The sequence below is a fragment of the Carlito syrichta genome, unplaced genomic scaffold, assembly GCF_000164805.1.
Source record: "Carlito syrichta isolate Samal-C Ts95f unplaced genomic scaffold, Tarsius_syrichta-2.0.1 Scaffold305571, whole genome shotgun sequence".
Taxonomy (NCBI): Eukaryota; Metazoa; Chordata; class Mammalia; order Primates; family Tarsiidae; genus Carlito; species Carlito syrichta.
Window position 1 is genome coordinate 951,429 of NW_007249667.1, and position 15,876 is coordinate 967,304.

Genomic DNA, 15,876 nt, shown 5'->3' on the forward strand with positions numbered 1-15,876 from the left:
CACGACTTGCTCTGAAAAACTTTCTTTCTCCGCACTCCCCACAGTACGTTTCCAACACATTCACTGAGCATGGAGTAATCTCACTTTGACTTAGTGTGGTTATTTTTCTTTTTAACATCTTTCTCCACTAGACTGAAAACTTCTTGGTGATACAGAATAGATTATATTTATCTCTGAATCCAGACACACCTAAAAATTAATGTCTTCCACATAACAAGGATTTGATAGATCTTTGCTCAAATAATTTAAAAAAATTAACCTAATTACTCTCTGTGATCCTTCACGATGATGAAGTACAAGAATCCCTTTTCTTGGTCAGGCAGTGAACTGATATCATCTTCACCGGATACACCTGAAGCTCTTATTAATCCAATACATGTGGTCTTCACAGAGGCTCTTAGAATCATGAATCAACCAAACAACCAACAATGGCAAACAAACAAAAAAAGCAGCAGTGCATTTCTCTTTCATAGCCTGCTTGTGAATTGTGATGCCATCTTCCATGTGGCTGTAAGTTTCTCAGTTTACTATGTTCATGAGATAATGCAAAGAAAACAATAGAAATACAAGATTCTGTCCTTAGATTTTTATTGTTGTTGTTGGTTCCAGACAGTGTGAGGTCTTTTTGCCCCACCTTCAAAAAGCCCATCCAAAGTCCCCTTCTCAACCAAAGAGGAAAATTTTACTGAAGAAATAAAAAGGATTGATATACAAGAATCTCAAAAAGATGTGCCACCTGGGAGTTCAATGATTCAATCGGGAAATTCGACATGACCTTAGTAATTCTGGGCAGGGGAACGAACAGGCAACACACGTTCAACTACACCCAGAAAAATTCATCTTCTCCTACAAAGCCAAACACCAGATGTTATTTGCAACTTTTGGACTGGATTCCCCAGAAGGCCTGTGTCAGAGGGCCCTTCTGTGGCTGGTGCCCTGGAGCCAAACACAGCAGTTTCCGTGATGGTAATGGCTGGCTGGGGAGGGATGTTACCTTGGTAAATTATGATAACTGGGCAATAAGGATTACTAAAGCCATCATAAATTTAGAGGGTTTGTGCATGTGCCAACTATGTGAATTTCAGATGTATGCATTCATAAAGGTCTTCCATCATGAGAGACAGTAGAAGTTTCTCATGTGTACAGTCATCACTGAAATGACTTCTCTTATCAGAACTCCTGCTTACTGCATGTACAGTCCATCCCCTGACAGTCTATGATTTGTTCTAAAGTAACCTCACAGGCCTAGTCCTCTGGGTAGAACTACATCTTGGTGTCCAAATCGGCAGGGCATTCATGCAAAGCTATGCAGGGCCATCATTTCTCAGTGACTTGTGCTTACAGGTCTGAAGCCACAACCCACGGTATCAGTGATGGTCATTATTTTCTCCTTTGAATCTACAGCCTGGTTCATTTGCCCATCTTTTATGCAAGGACTGTCTTTGGGCACTTGCCGGTGTCCTGATCTTTACCATAACAGCCAGCCCTGGGAACGTAGCTGAATTAGGCTTAGAGTCTGTCGCAAGATATTGACAGCATTCTAAATCTTCTTTCACAAATGCAGCCTAGTTTTGTGGTGGATGTTTTCAGGAACTGCTTGTGCCTGTGGCTTCAAAATTCATATCTATATACTTGACTGAAAAGCACTGTTCTGGAAGTCTGGACAGCCTAACACTTGAAATGCTGACCAATGCAGACTTTACTCACTGGTCCTCCAGACATGTCAAATCCCTCCTGTTCTTGCTTACACCTCAAACATAAATGGAAAACAGCCTAACCAAAAGACAGGGTATCCAGTGACCATTTCAAAGGAACAATGTGATAGTTGGATAACTTGTGCTGGTTATAAGGCCTTGGGCAATGAACAACGTTTACAAAATTTTTACTTGTAGCTACATGCTGACTCTGCAAAACCGTATCAGTAAAAAGTTTACTCTTGGAATAGTCTCAACATAGAGTGATTCCCTAATGACTTTCTTTAGAACTTCTGTTTTCAATCTACTGAGATGAAAGTACTTCCTCCAATGTTAGAAACATGTCCTGTTCTAAAAAGTATACCCTCTGCACATTGCCAGATGGCAGATAATAATACTAATTTAGGATGGGATTGATGGCATCAGTAAAAGTGGTCTTGATATAGTTAGTTGTTGCATTTATATAACATTCAAAATAAAACAAACAAAAAACCAGCTGTCCCTTGTCTTTTGAGAAAGAAGGAAAGAACAGGGAAATTTCTGCCCAAATTTAGGGCAATCACTAAATGACTTAATGGAGTAAATATCCAAAAGAGCTTAGATCTGTATTTCCATTGGGACAAATTGTTCGGAGGCAGAAGTTGCTATGAACCCAAAGAAACACTCTGTCCTTTGATCAGAAGTGAAAATCCCTGGAATTTCTTTTTTCAGCTTTCCAAAAGTTAAGATCAAGCTAAGAATTTCAGCTTTTATCAAATATCCATATGTCCTATTAGATCCATAATTAATTTTAATAACATGCCTTAACACTGTCTTTGCAGGGGACACAGACTGGGTTCTTATCCTCTCATTTCAAATGACATTTTATATATGGTTTTCCATTTGAACAAGATAGATGGAGAACAGTGGTGAAGTTCAAGAGTGGCAATAATTCTTTATATTAGCTAATAGTATCTGAACTCTTACAGTTAGTCCCATACTGTTCTAAGCACTTAAATTGATTAAACTACTTTAATCTTCACAACAAATTACCAGCTGTGTGATCTTGGGCAAGTTACTTAGCCTCTCTAAGGCCTTGATTCAATTTCCAAAGAAAGAAACCAAGGCTTCGAAGGTTAAGTAATTTGCTCAATTTCACTCAGCCAGTGAAAGACAGTACTGGGAGCTGACCCACCTCTTCCCTGCCACCTATGACTGCCTTTTGGTATCCCCAAGGGTCATGAACTACAGACAAGCAGAACCAGACACTCCCAAAGGTACCTTACAGCACTCAGATTCACATTCACTTGCTCTATGAGATTCTTCTAAAAGTGAAATGCACAAATGATAATGAATAAGAAACACATGAACTCTTTTCCCACATTACCACCCTCATCTTTCAGGCTTAAGTTTTCAACCTAGGTGGCCTATAAACTTATTTGAAAGGCAATCCAATGCTTGTAACAACTTCTACAATGGCATCTAAAAGAAGGTTCTTATGACTAATGGTCTTAATAGCAAACGTATGACTGAAAAACAAAAAGATGGCAAATCTCAAATCAAATGAACACTTTACATCAATTTCCCTGTGTGATGAAAGAAATCAGGTACAAGTTGATTGAAGATGAAAAGCCATATTTTGAAGATACTTTCAGAAAGACAAGCAAATATAGACATACTCAGCTCTTAAAGAATGACTAGAAAGGAAAAAGACAATTTGGCATCACTGCACTTCTGCACCATGATTCCAGTCCACCTAATTCAGGCCTTTGTAAGAAGAATGAGAGAGGCACACATCACGTAGCAAGGCTTACCTTTATGGAAAACACATGAGCTGTAGAGCCAGTTGGACCTGGATTTGAATCCCAGCTTTGCAGTTTTCTAAGAATGTGATCTTTCAAGTTACTTAAACTCACAAAGCCTCAGTTTCAGCCTCTGCTAAAACAAAATAACCACCTCCTTGCAGGGCTGTGAGGGTATAGCTAATGTATATTACATGCTTGGAATTTTTAATGGGTTATCAATAAATTGTGGCTTATAATAACAAGAACAATGGTATTAATAAAAACAATTTAAATAAATACTGCCAGTAGCAGAGAGAATGTAAGTGTGGTGGTTAAAAGCACAGGCCTGGAGTCAGACCACCTCGGTTTTTATCCTAGATTTCCTTTCCTTGTAGAATTCACATCATATTTCACAAAATTGTTCTTTGATCACTTTTTTCTCATAACATAGCATCTATATGGCCTTATTTTTAATTAAAGGCTCTTCCTGTGAGAAATTTACTTCTTTTGCACCAGTTGCCACAGCTGCAAAATGGAGCTAACAAGAGTATCTACCAAATACGCCTGTGGTGATAATCATATCTGCCACTGATACATTATATGAACTCAATGAATGCTAGCTGTTGTTGCTGCTGCTATTTTAGTCATTGTGTAAAGAAATTACAGAACCAGGACCAAGCATCTGTATACAAATTGCCCACTCTAATATTGATTAACAAATTGAAACAGGTCAGCTGTGGTGGCTCATGCCTGTAATCACAATACTTTGTGAAGCCCGGGTGAGAGGATCGCTTGAGGCCAGGAGTTCAAGACCAACCTGAGCAATATAGTGAGAACCCCATTTCCATTAAAAAAAAATTAGCCAGATGTGGTAGCATGAACCTGCAGTCCTAGCTACTTGGGAGGCTAAGGTGGAGGGATCACTTGAGCCCAGGAATTCGAGGCTGCAGTGAGCTATGATTGTGCCACTGCACTTTAGCCTGGGTGACAGCAAGAATGACCCTGTCTGAAAGAAAGAAAGAAAGAAAGAAAGAAAGAAAGAAAGAAAGAAAGAAAGAAAGAAAGAAAGAAAGAAAGAAAAGAAAAGAAAAGAAAAGAGTATGAAAACTCCTGAGGACAGCAAGACAGTTTCGGGCTAATGGCTGAGATAATAAAACATGAGAAGTTAGCCGAATGGCAAAATCAAAATGAGACTGCAGATTATAAATAGGAGTGACCAAATAACTGGTAATCCTTATAGGGACCCAAGTGTTTGTGAATGTCACTGATTTTAAAAGCAAAATGAAAACTTTTTAAAAAAATGGTGAATAAGAAAAATGGGGCGTGGGAAACACATTTTGCCTTCCTCATTTCCCCGCAAAGGTGTTCTTCCCCTCCCCCAATGCCTGCCATTTTTCTAAATCCTTTTCTGCAAAGGTCAGAGAAGCAGGAGTAATCCCATTGTGTCACTTCCCAACATGCTACTTACAAAATTCAGCCACCTAGCAAATGTAATAAAGAAGGATTGCTGTCTCATAAACTGTCCAAGAAACAGCTACCCAACCAGAGCATTCCAATTAGCAAAGATAACATCTAATCCTGCTCCTTTGGGTGTGGCTCTACAGAGAAGGATGGAGGAGCTGGGATTCAAAGTGCTGTCTCCAGCATCTCATGGGCTAGAATGATGACATCTGACCCAGGGTCAAGAACAGGGTGCCCCTAAAAGCTGTCTGTCCTCCAAGACATCTAAAGCACCCATTTCCTTGCCCAGGGTCAGAAAAGGAGTTGGTAGTGCAGCTGAGGTCTCCCAGAAAGGCAGCAGGGCTGAACCTGAAAGAACCCATTTCATGGTACGTGGTGAGGAACAAGAGGCATATTTTTCAACAATCTTGAGTGGTTGCAGCTTAGCCCTCAAGAACAGTAACTTCAGCAGCCACTTCATTATATTTCTACTGTAAATGATACAAGCCTGAGCCAAGTCAGCGACAAAACTCCCTTCAGAATTTAGTCGGGGTTAGGTCATCTGCACTCTATTGACAACTGCTTTACTCCAAACCCCTAACGAGGCATCTCAGCAACAGTATGTGTCCTGCCACTAATGAGGCTTTTTTTCCATGAATAATGAACAAGATCATCATCTCTGTTGCCAGGTATACAACATAAACAAACTCAACACAAGGGCCTTGGTATGGTGAGTTTGTCCATTTGCAACAAAGGAATTTTTCGAAGTGTGTGCCAAGTTTTAGTGGAGGGTGGGACAGGCTGTTGTAACAAATAATGTGAACATATGTTATCAGAATCTAATAAATCAGCTTTTGGTTGTTGAGGAACAGAGGCTGTGCAGTGGGATAGACACAGACAATGGAAAGCTTGAAATAAGTTCATTTTTTTATTTTATAATCAGTCTTATAATACAAGGCTGATGATTTCTGTAACGAACTGAGACCTTCATGAAAGGAGCATTATGAGGCTTATGATCCCAAATGCTCTACTGATTAAAAAGTCATTTCTTAAGCCTTGATATATCAGATTGAGTAAAGGTTAGCACTGGGGATGAGAAGACTGGAACCTTGCTATGGTATTGGTAGCAGATAAAGTGCACTGCCATCTGAATCTGTGGGCATGGACTGGGTTCCTCTGGTCCTAAAAGAATGCTAATGTAAGAGCATTTTGTTTACAAGGCAGCCTCATGGCTTACATCTCCAAGCTTAGACCACTGTTCAGTTGAATAGTGAGATTTCAGCATTTAAACAGAGAATACAAGTGAGCTGATGTGAAAGCCAAACAGTCTTTATTTTGTTTACTTTAAAGTGCCCCACAAATACTGTTCTCTCTTTTTAAAATCAGTTCCATACTAGGTAGCATATCTTGTTACACAGGGTGCTCATTTCTGCACAGGCAAAGTGATGCCATCACTGGCTGAGGGCTTTTAGTTTCCATCAATTTAAACAAGAATTTGAGGAAAACAAAACAAAAACAAAATCAGTCTCACAATGCCTCAGTTCCCTCAACTATAGGGAATAACAACTCCAACCCACTTCAGAGATTCCTTATGAAGAACTGTATGTCAAAAGTTAGACCCAAATGGTATAGTTTATACGTATGATGAATTCTGGAAATTTGTTATCTGAATAATTTCTTTAAATAGGATATAAAGATTATTTTATAAAGAAAAAATGATTATGTAATATAAGTAATCACTCCCTAATATTCATTTTATAAGCTGAAACTGTTATTTTAGGAAGAGTTATTGAAATAAGAGTTCTGCAGAGATTCTAGTAGCTATGTCATGGCAGGTAACTCTGTGAACAATTTTTATACGGCTAAGCAAATTTTGAACTAATGAAAAATGACAACATGAACAGAAGAAGCGTTTTTAAATCTTAAGGATGTGCGAGTTTATTGTTCTGGTTTATTAGGAATAGCCAAAATGGAACAAGTTCATGGACGAGTAACTGGATTAACAAAGAGACTTCAAAGTCCATCACATAGAGAAATGGGAATATTCTGTAATGAGAAGACCTAGGATTAAGGGGGCATGATTTTATCTTCAAATATTTATTGAGCTGTCACATTTGCAAGGGATACTAGTTTTTCTATGTTGCTCCAAAGGGTCAGCATGACCAACAGGCAGTGGACACAGTGAACCGATATGGGGTCATAACAAGAGCTCTAATAGTCACTGCTATCCCATCAGGATAGGGGCTGCCTGTGAGGTTCTGAGTGATTATGGGCCTCAGAGGTAACAGAGTAGAGCATACACAACTGCCTGACAAGGACACTGTGATGGGAGGGAAGGAGGGAAATGGAGCACATGCTACATCATGTTTCTGGCCCTTGAAAACCATGAAATTCTAAGATTTCATCAAACATCTTCATGAAACTGTAGGTGAAAATTCTATAAGAGGATGGTTATCAAAGTGCTGTGCTACTTGAAATGATCCTTTCAATCGAATCACATGAACGTATCAAGAAGAGAGGAATACTCAAGTAAATAAAAACACCCAAGGACTTACCATCGTACTTTGCTAAGACTGCCTGAACATCAGCATATGCTTGGAGTTCCAGAAGCGCTTCTAAAAGGTTTTCATGGATATTGAACATGCTCAGAAGGGGGAACTCCTTCATTAACTAGGAAAGAAGAAACCAAGGAATAATTAATGTATTACGTATTTCCTATATTTTTGTTGTATATATTTAAGGTACATAACATGTTTTGATATACATATACATGGTTAAATGATTACTACAGTCAAGTATTTTAAGATATAAATATATTCCTAGTTTAAAAGTATAATACTGAATTATATTTATACAAATGTCTAAAATTCTTAGACGTATTATTAATATTATATTAAAAGATTTCACACCGGGCTCAGTGGCTCAGCCTGTAAGCCTGTGCTTTGGGAGGCTGAGGTGAGTGAATTGCCTGAGCCCGCGGGTTCAAGACCCGCCTGGGCAACTTGGTAAGACCTCATCTCTACAATAAATAAAAAAAAATAGCCGGGCGTGGTTGTGTGCGCCTGTAATTCCAGCTACTTGGAAGGTTGAGTCAGAAGGATCGCCGGAGCCCGGCAGTCGAGGCTGTGGTGGCCGGGAACGGCCACTGCACTCCAGTCTGGGTGATAGAGTGAGACTCCAACTCAAAAAAAAAAAGATTTCACACCAATTATTATTTTGTAAATCATTAAATGCTTCTTTTATTTTCTAATAAGGTACATAAAATCCAAAAGAGAACATTTTCACAAAAGTTGAAAAGATGCTCAATAATGATAAAATGCCATGGAGAGACCAAACAGGGTAAAAGATTGAAAAATATCTACAGGCTTATTAGTTAGGTCACTGGTTATCTTGTCAAGAGCAATTTGGATGGAAGCCAGAGAGCAAAAAGGTAAGCAAGAGGGCACCATCCTTCTAAAGCGTAGTGGCACTGTTAAGGGAGAAAAGTAAAAAAATAGCTAAAAGGTGATGATATGGGTTAAGAGAAAATGGGTGGGTAGTGACAGGGATGGTAGTAAAGCAGGAAGGAAGCTCACAAGTTTCTGCCTCATGCCTCAATAAAACAGGAGTCAAGATCATGTTCTGAGACAACGGAACAGGTTGCAGGAAAAAATTTAAAGACAAGGTGAGAGTGTAAAAGAGTCACAAAGGGGAAAACTGCTTAGAAGACGAAGAGTTGTTAAGGCCATCTTGAGAGCCTAACAAATTAGAGACCATGAATTTACAGAAGTTACGATGGCATGGTCATCAAGTTTTACCTAGAAGTGGTCAGCAGTCCAGATAAAGTAGCAAGATGCCAACTGAATTAGGCTCAATAAAAGTCAAGGAGCAAGAGAGTTGACTAGGGTGGTGAAAGGATGATTAAAGGATTGGGCCAAAGGTTCTACAATAGATGGGGGAGAGGGGGAGACAGTTCCAAAGGGAGTTAAAATACATAAAAATTAATGTCACTTGAGAGTGAAGAGAAAGAAAGGACCAAGAATTTCAGAGTTAAATCATGTTCAAGTGAAGTAAAATGTCATCTTAAGAGAAAGGTAATCAGGTTCTTCAAAAAACAAAGTCGCATATATATTGGCCTCTATTTAATCCCCTATATAGATAACTATTTTCTATTTTAACATCATAATCTCTAAAAAAGTGATAACTGTTTTTGATGTCAACATCTTTAAAGTAATTATGCTGAGAGAAATAATACTTATAAATAGGCTAATCCATTGCTAGCAAGAAAGCAGTGGTACACTGCATTACCTATCTACTTCCTCCTTCATCAGGAACATTTACCATAATGTTTTGTTTTTTTAAAGCCATGAATCATTTAGCATATCTTTAAAAAAAAATTTTTGCAGCTCCAAAGGGCATTATATTACAACAAAAAACACCTCTCGAACCCCTGAACTCAGGCAATCCTCTTGCCTCTGCTTCCCAAAGTACTGGGATTATAGGCCTGAGCCACTGCACCAGACCTACACCTATCAACGTGATTATACATTCAATAAGACTGGAGGTCCAAACCCCCTAGAGAGGTCTGAAGTATTTTCCCTGCTTGTTAAGGAAGTGAATAAGACTATATAGCACACATTGTTGATGTTCTGTAATCAATAAAACTATTTCTTGTTCTGGTTCATTTTGATTCTGGTTGACATCACTCTTTGATTTTTTTTCTCTTTCTAATTAAAGCTTGTTAGAATTAAAGCTCTCTGTCTTTCAGCATTTGGCAACACAAGAAAGACATTCTCTAAACTGAAACCTTTAAACATTTATTTTTTGAACAGTTCTTCAGGTAACAACCGAACTTCAAGGACACGAGTTGTATTCTGTATTTTTAAAACTGCAATTCCAAATATTAGTTATAACTGAGTCTTATTAAAACCCAATGAGTCCACATGCACAAACATGGCGGTCTCAGCTGGTTCCAAAGAACCTGAAGTCAGATGCCAGGAACTTGGACAGCAGTGCCTTCACTGGAAGGTTGGGCGGAGTATACTGTGCCCGAAAAATAATCACCAACAAAAGGATTTTAAGCATGGCAAAAGCAAATGCTGAAAACAATTAGGAAATTTAGCTTTTCTTATTTAACATAAACAAGAAGAAAAAGTGAACCCTCCATTGTCCTCATCAACCCTGCAAACAAGCTATCTTACAAAAAAACAAAAACAAAAACCTATGAACAATACTCCCTTGGCTCCGTTTACTCATCATGGCTTCACTACAATCTGGCTAGCCTCCCCACAGTTCTGAATCTGCTTGTCACCTGTTTATAGGTGACTTCAGTTGCTCCTGTGGACACCCCCCATCTCTTCTCTTGCTTGACCTCTGCATCATTAGACAGTAGGATGACTTTTTCCTTGCAACTCCTGCCCTCTTGGCTTCCTTAACCCATTCTTTTCTGGTGTCCTTCATTCTTATCTCACAGCTCCTTCTTTGGCTTCCCCTTGTCTGCAACCCAGGGGTGAGTCATCTCTTAGGTTATGTTCCACATTCTCTAATCATACCATCCTTCTCTACAAGTGGTGTCATGTCCAGGGTCTCGGCACCACCTCTCTATGGGAATAGCTTCCACAAACTAACATCCTGCTCTGACCTCTCTTCTAATCTCTTAGATCACTGTACAAACCATCTTCCTGACAGTTTTACCCCGGTGTCCTTAGAGGTAACATACCTCATACTGAGCTGATAATTTCCCTCTTCTCAGGTCAACCCTTCAAACTTGTTCTTCCTCCTTGGTGTTTCCTATCTCAGAGGAAAGTACCAGTAACCCCGTGTCACCCTCTTCTCCATACCCATGTTAAGAGGTCCCTGCCACCCCTGAAGTAATATGTAAAAATGCTGATAGAGCTCATCAAACTCATAGAAAGCTCCTTTATACAAACACCTTAAGAATCACTACCATCTCCTTTTTCCTCTAACTTTGCTGCCAAAACTTAATTTATCCCCTCACACTTTGCCTAAATTGCTCAAACACCATCTGTACTTGTCTGCTTGCCTCCAGATTCTCTTTCCAATCCACCTTTCACATGCTGTCATAAAGCTTATAAACACACACACGCATGAGTCCACCACACCCTTGCTTAAAAGGCAACCACTGATGGAGCTAGACCTATCTCAAGGAAATATTCAGATGTGAATACAACCTTACAAATAAAGCTGTTGTCACAAAATTATTTGTAATAGTAAAAAAAAATGCAAGCAACTTAAAATTTAGCACATTATGAGACAGTTATAATAAGATATAGCTATCTTTTGTGCTACATGTAGTCACTAGAAGTTAGGTTCCCAAAAAGCTTTTACCAGCATGGCCTGGGAAATGCGGGCATACAATGTTACATTAGAAAAAGCAGAATAAAATCTATATTTTGCAATAAGATCATGCTTTTCTTCTGTACCTACACATAGAAACACATTTGGTTAGAAATAAACTAAAATGTTTTAACTGGTTATTTCTGGTTGGTGAGATTAAGGTTATTTTTATTTCTTCCTTCAAGTTTTCCATATGTTCTAATATTTTTAAAAAGAGTATACGTACGTTCCATAAACTAGGGGCAGGAGGCAACTATTTTAAGATTACTGGCTTCTCATCAAATTCAGGATATAATCTAAAATCCTTAGCATGGCTATAGCTCCTCGTGATGAGGCCATCTACCCACCAACCTCATTTCTAGCCATTTCACACACACACACCACACATATGCCATAGAATGGCTTTCTGTTCCTTAAGTAGGCTACATTCACTCATGTTTCTATCTCCAAGCCCCCCTTCCCTGGAGTGCTCTCCCTTCTTGGTCCATCTGCCAGCTCCTCAACTCCCAGGAATCCTTACCTGCCCCCAACTCCTGACCTTATATCCTCTGTCTACAGATTAAGTACTCCTGACCTGATCTACCAGAGCCCTTGTCACAATCTACCCCATGAGTCTGGGAAGAATGTGAGAGCAGGATCTCTGTCTTATCACTGGATTCTTGGTCAGTGACTGACCTGGGTGCTCAATACATACTTCATGACTGGAATGCTTTTTAAAAGTTTTTACAACGTCTATTCCTTTGGGGCACCTATTATATGTGTACAGTCACAGGGCTGCATGAGGCCTTGACTGTGTTCCTCTATCATTATCTACACCTTGGAAAAGGTAAAAGTAGGACCTGTGAGTTTTGATTCAATTTACAGAGGAATTTTCTTACACTTAGAGCTATTTAAACATGGGATAGATGGACTAGAGATGTCTCTGTCACTGGAACTATTTCTATAGAGAGAGGCCTGTTGCAGGACAGGGATACTAAAGAAAGGACCAAGAGCTTTTCAAATTCTGCAGTTCCGGGGGAACAACTCCCAGCTCCCAAGCATAACTTTTAAGGCCTTCTCAGCTCAGTGCCAGATTCCTCCTGCCTCTCCTGTCTTCTACAGGATTAAATTCTATCCTTGTCAGACCAGACTGTTACGTACCATTCCCAGAATCCTTTCTACAGTTACTGGCCACTATGTTTTTGCTGAAACTGTTTTTACCACCTGGAATACCTTTTCCCCTCATTTACAAGGCAGGCTGTCAAAATCACCCCACCCTCCAAAGCCCAGATCAAATGCCACCTCCTAAAGTCACAGCATCATAGAAAGTGAGAGCCAGAAGAGCCCGTGGAGATCATCCAAACACCCTCCTCACTTTACAGATGAGCTCCCTCCCATCCCCACCCCACCAAAAAACAGCGAAGGCTGCAAATTCAAGTGATTCAGCCAAGGTTAGTGCTGGGACTATGATTCAAACCCAGTCATCAGCCCTGAGTCCAAATTTCAACACATTAGAACCCGTCTCTGGGCTGCCAAGTGCAGAATTAAACCATTTTGCTTATGTTCTGACACAATACTTACATTTTGGCTTTGTATTGTGTTTACGTGAATTTAAGAAGACAGCTGTATTACAGAGGCAAGATGTTTGGAGTTATTCATGAGATGAAATCCACCCTCTGCCACTTTTTACCTGTGTGACTTTGTATAAATTACTTAACCTCTCTGAGCTTTGGTTTTCACATTTCCTGGTTCTCAGCTCACTTGGCATCTTCTCGGACCCTCTCTACCTCCCTACCCAATGTCTCCACCCACTCCACTCATGTCACCATTTTCCATCGCTTCTGTAACATTATGAAATCATCTTATTTAAGTGGCTGAATATTAGATAATTTAAAAAGAAAAATGACAAAGAATTAAATACAGAGTGAGAGATGGGGGTCTAGTTTTATCCTTCTGCATATGAATATCCAGTTTTCCTAGCACCATTTATTGGAGAGATTGTCCATTCCTCAGTGAGTGCTCTTGGTATCTTTGTCAAATATCAGTTGGCTGTAAATATGTGAATTAATTTCTAAGTTATCTATTCTGTTCCATTGGTCTATATGTATGTTTTTGTTACTATAGCTTTGTAGTATATTTTGAAGTCTAGTAGTGTGAAGCCTCCAACTTTGTTCTTTTTGCTCAGGACTGCTTTGGCTATTTGGGTTTTTTTTGTGGTTCCATATAAATTTTAGGTTTTTAAAAATATATATCTGTAAAGAATATCATTAGTGTTTTGATAGGGATTGCATTGAATCTGTGCATTGCTTTCAAAGATCTAAATGTAAGACCTGAAACTATAAAACTGCTAGAAGAAAACATACGGAAAACACTTTAGGACATTGTTCTGGGAAAATATCTTATGAATAAGACCTCAAAAGCCTAGGCAACACAAGAAAAATTTTAAAATGGGATTATATCAAACGAGAAAGCTTCTGCACAGCAAAGGAAACAATCAACAGAGTGAAAAGACAACTGACAGAATGGAAGAAATTATTTGAAAATTACTCATGTGACAGGAGATTCATATCCAGAATATACAAAAAACTCAAGCATCTCGATAGCAAAAAAAGAACCCCAAACAACCTGATTAAAAAATAGGCAAATGATCTGAACAGACACTTCTCAAAATAAGATATTCCAAAGGCCAACAAATATATGAGAAAATGCTAAACATCATAAATATAAATAAAAACCACAGTTAGTATGCCAATTTCAAAAAGACAAAAAATAATAAATAGTGGTGAAGAGGCAGAGAAAAGATAACTCTTATACACTATTGGTAGAAATGTAAATTAGTACAGCCACTACGGAGAACAGTATGAAGCTTCCTCAAGAAACTAAAAATAGAACTACCACATGATCCAGCAATTCCATTACTGGGCATTTATCCAAAGGAAAGAAAATCAGTATATTGAAGAGACACCTGAACCCTCATGTTTATTGCAGCACTATTCACAATAGCCAACATATGAAATCAGCCTAGGAGTCCAACCACAGATGAATGGATACATAAAATGTGGTATATACACAATAAAATACTATTCACCCATAAAAAAGAATAAAATCCTGTCATTTACGGCAACATAGATGGGACTGGAAAACACTATGTTAATTAAAATAAGCTAAGAACAGAAAGTTATTCACATGTGAAAGCTAAAAAAGCTAATCTCATAGAAGCAAAAAGTAGAACAGAGGATACCAGAGGTTGGAAAGTGTGGAGGAAGGGAGGAATAGGAAGAAATTTGTTAAAGGATACAAAATTACAACTAGATAGGAGGAATAAGTTCTAGTGTTCTATGCCACTGTAGGATGATTATAGTTAACAATAATATATACTTTCAAATAGATAGACGGAAGATACTGAATGCCCACAACATAAAATAATTATAAATGAGATGATGAATATGCCAATTACACTGATCTAATCATTATGCATTATATATAGGAACATCACTATGTACTCTATAAATATGTACAATTATTATATGTCCATTTTAAAAATTAAATTTAAAAAGTAAAAAGAGAATTAAATAGGGCGATAACAGGCAATACTGTTATTACAGGGATCAGTACACTTTCGATAAAAGGCCAGAGTCAATATTTGGGCTTTCTGAGCCACATGATCTCTCTTGTAACTTACTCAGTGCTGACACTGCAGCTTGAAAGCGCCATCAATACGCAAATGAGTAAACTAGTTTTATATGTTCCCATAAAACTTTATTTACAAAAACAGTCAGGAGACCAGATTTGACCCACGGGCATTTGTTTGCCAAACCCTAGTTAACAGGAATAAAAGCAAAAAAATAAAAAAGTCTTCTTAAGAGAAATTTCAAATGTTACTATATTTTAAAACATAACACCTCTTATACACAGCTGTTTGGCAGACTGTGGTAAGATAGAAAAAGGCCTACCCGACAACCCAGCACTTCCTCTTCCAGCTAAATACCCTAGACACCATTCACAAACGTCTCTGAGGAGTCCCACACTGAAATATTCAGTAAGGGTACAGAAACTCTATCATAAATAGTGGACTGAAAAGATACAATGGGCTATGCTCATGAAATGTGACTCAGCAGAAAAAAGAAATGAGCTGGAACTGATGATATTTTAATGTGGACAAAAATCAAGCAGTCCCCCCCCCATACAGCCAAAAGAATCATTCATTTAGTAAATATGAGATTAATGAATGTAAAATCCTTACTGCATGCCAGGCATCAGGATACAAAGTTCATTAAGACTGATTCCCTACCTAACCCTGAATTGTACCTCCCATATTTATAATTTAAAAAAGACCAATCCCTTATCCACAACATAAGTAGATATCAATAATTTTATATTTTCATAAAAAGTGGCAAATGATTGTTATTCTTAAAGGCAGTTTCTAGGATTGAGAGAGCAAATTATACTCAGAATTCCAATAGTTAGAATGATAAAATCAACACAAGATCAATTGCATAACAAGTCACCAAAATCAAGCAACTTTGATGAAGTACACTGTAGAGAAATGTGCTCTAAAGTACAACACTATGTATTTAAAATGCATCCAAAATAATGTATGAAAACCAACTTGCTGGTGCCTCAGGGGATGTGAATGGCATGAGTGGTGGTCACATGGGGACCAT

The 15,876-nt window shown here is 38.4% G+C and overlaps 1 protein-coding gene across 4 annotated transcripts in view; it reads right to left on the minus strand.

Moving 5' to 3' along the window:
• Positions 1-15,876, minus strand: part of ST7 (suppression of tumorigenicity 7) — a 215,718-nt gene that overhangs the window by 50,000 nt on the left and 149,842 nt on the right. For all 4 annotated transcript variants that reach the window (XR_002482178.1, XM_021714283.1, XM_008061759.2 and 1 more), the window contains one exon: positions 7,453-7,567. Coding sequence is in view for 3 of the 4 variants with exons in the window: in XM_021714283.1 (XP_021569958.1) it covers positions 7,453-7,567 (115 nt within the window). In the remaining variant the exon portion in view is untranslated. The remainder of the gene's footprint in view (positions 1-7,452; positions 7,568-15,876) is intronic.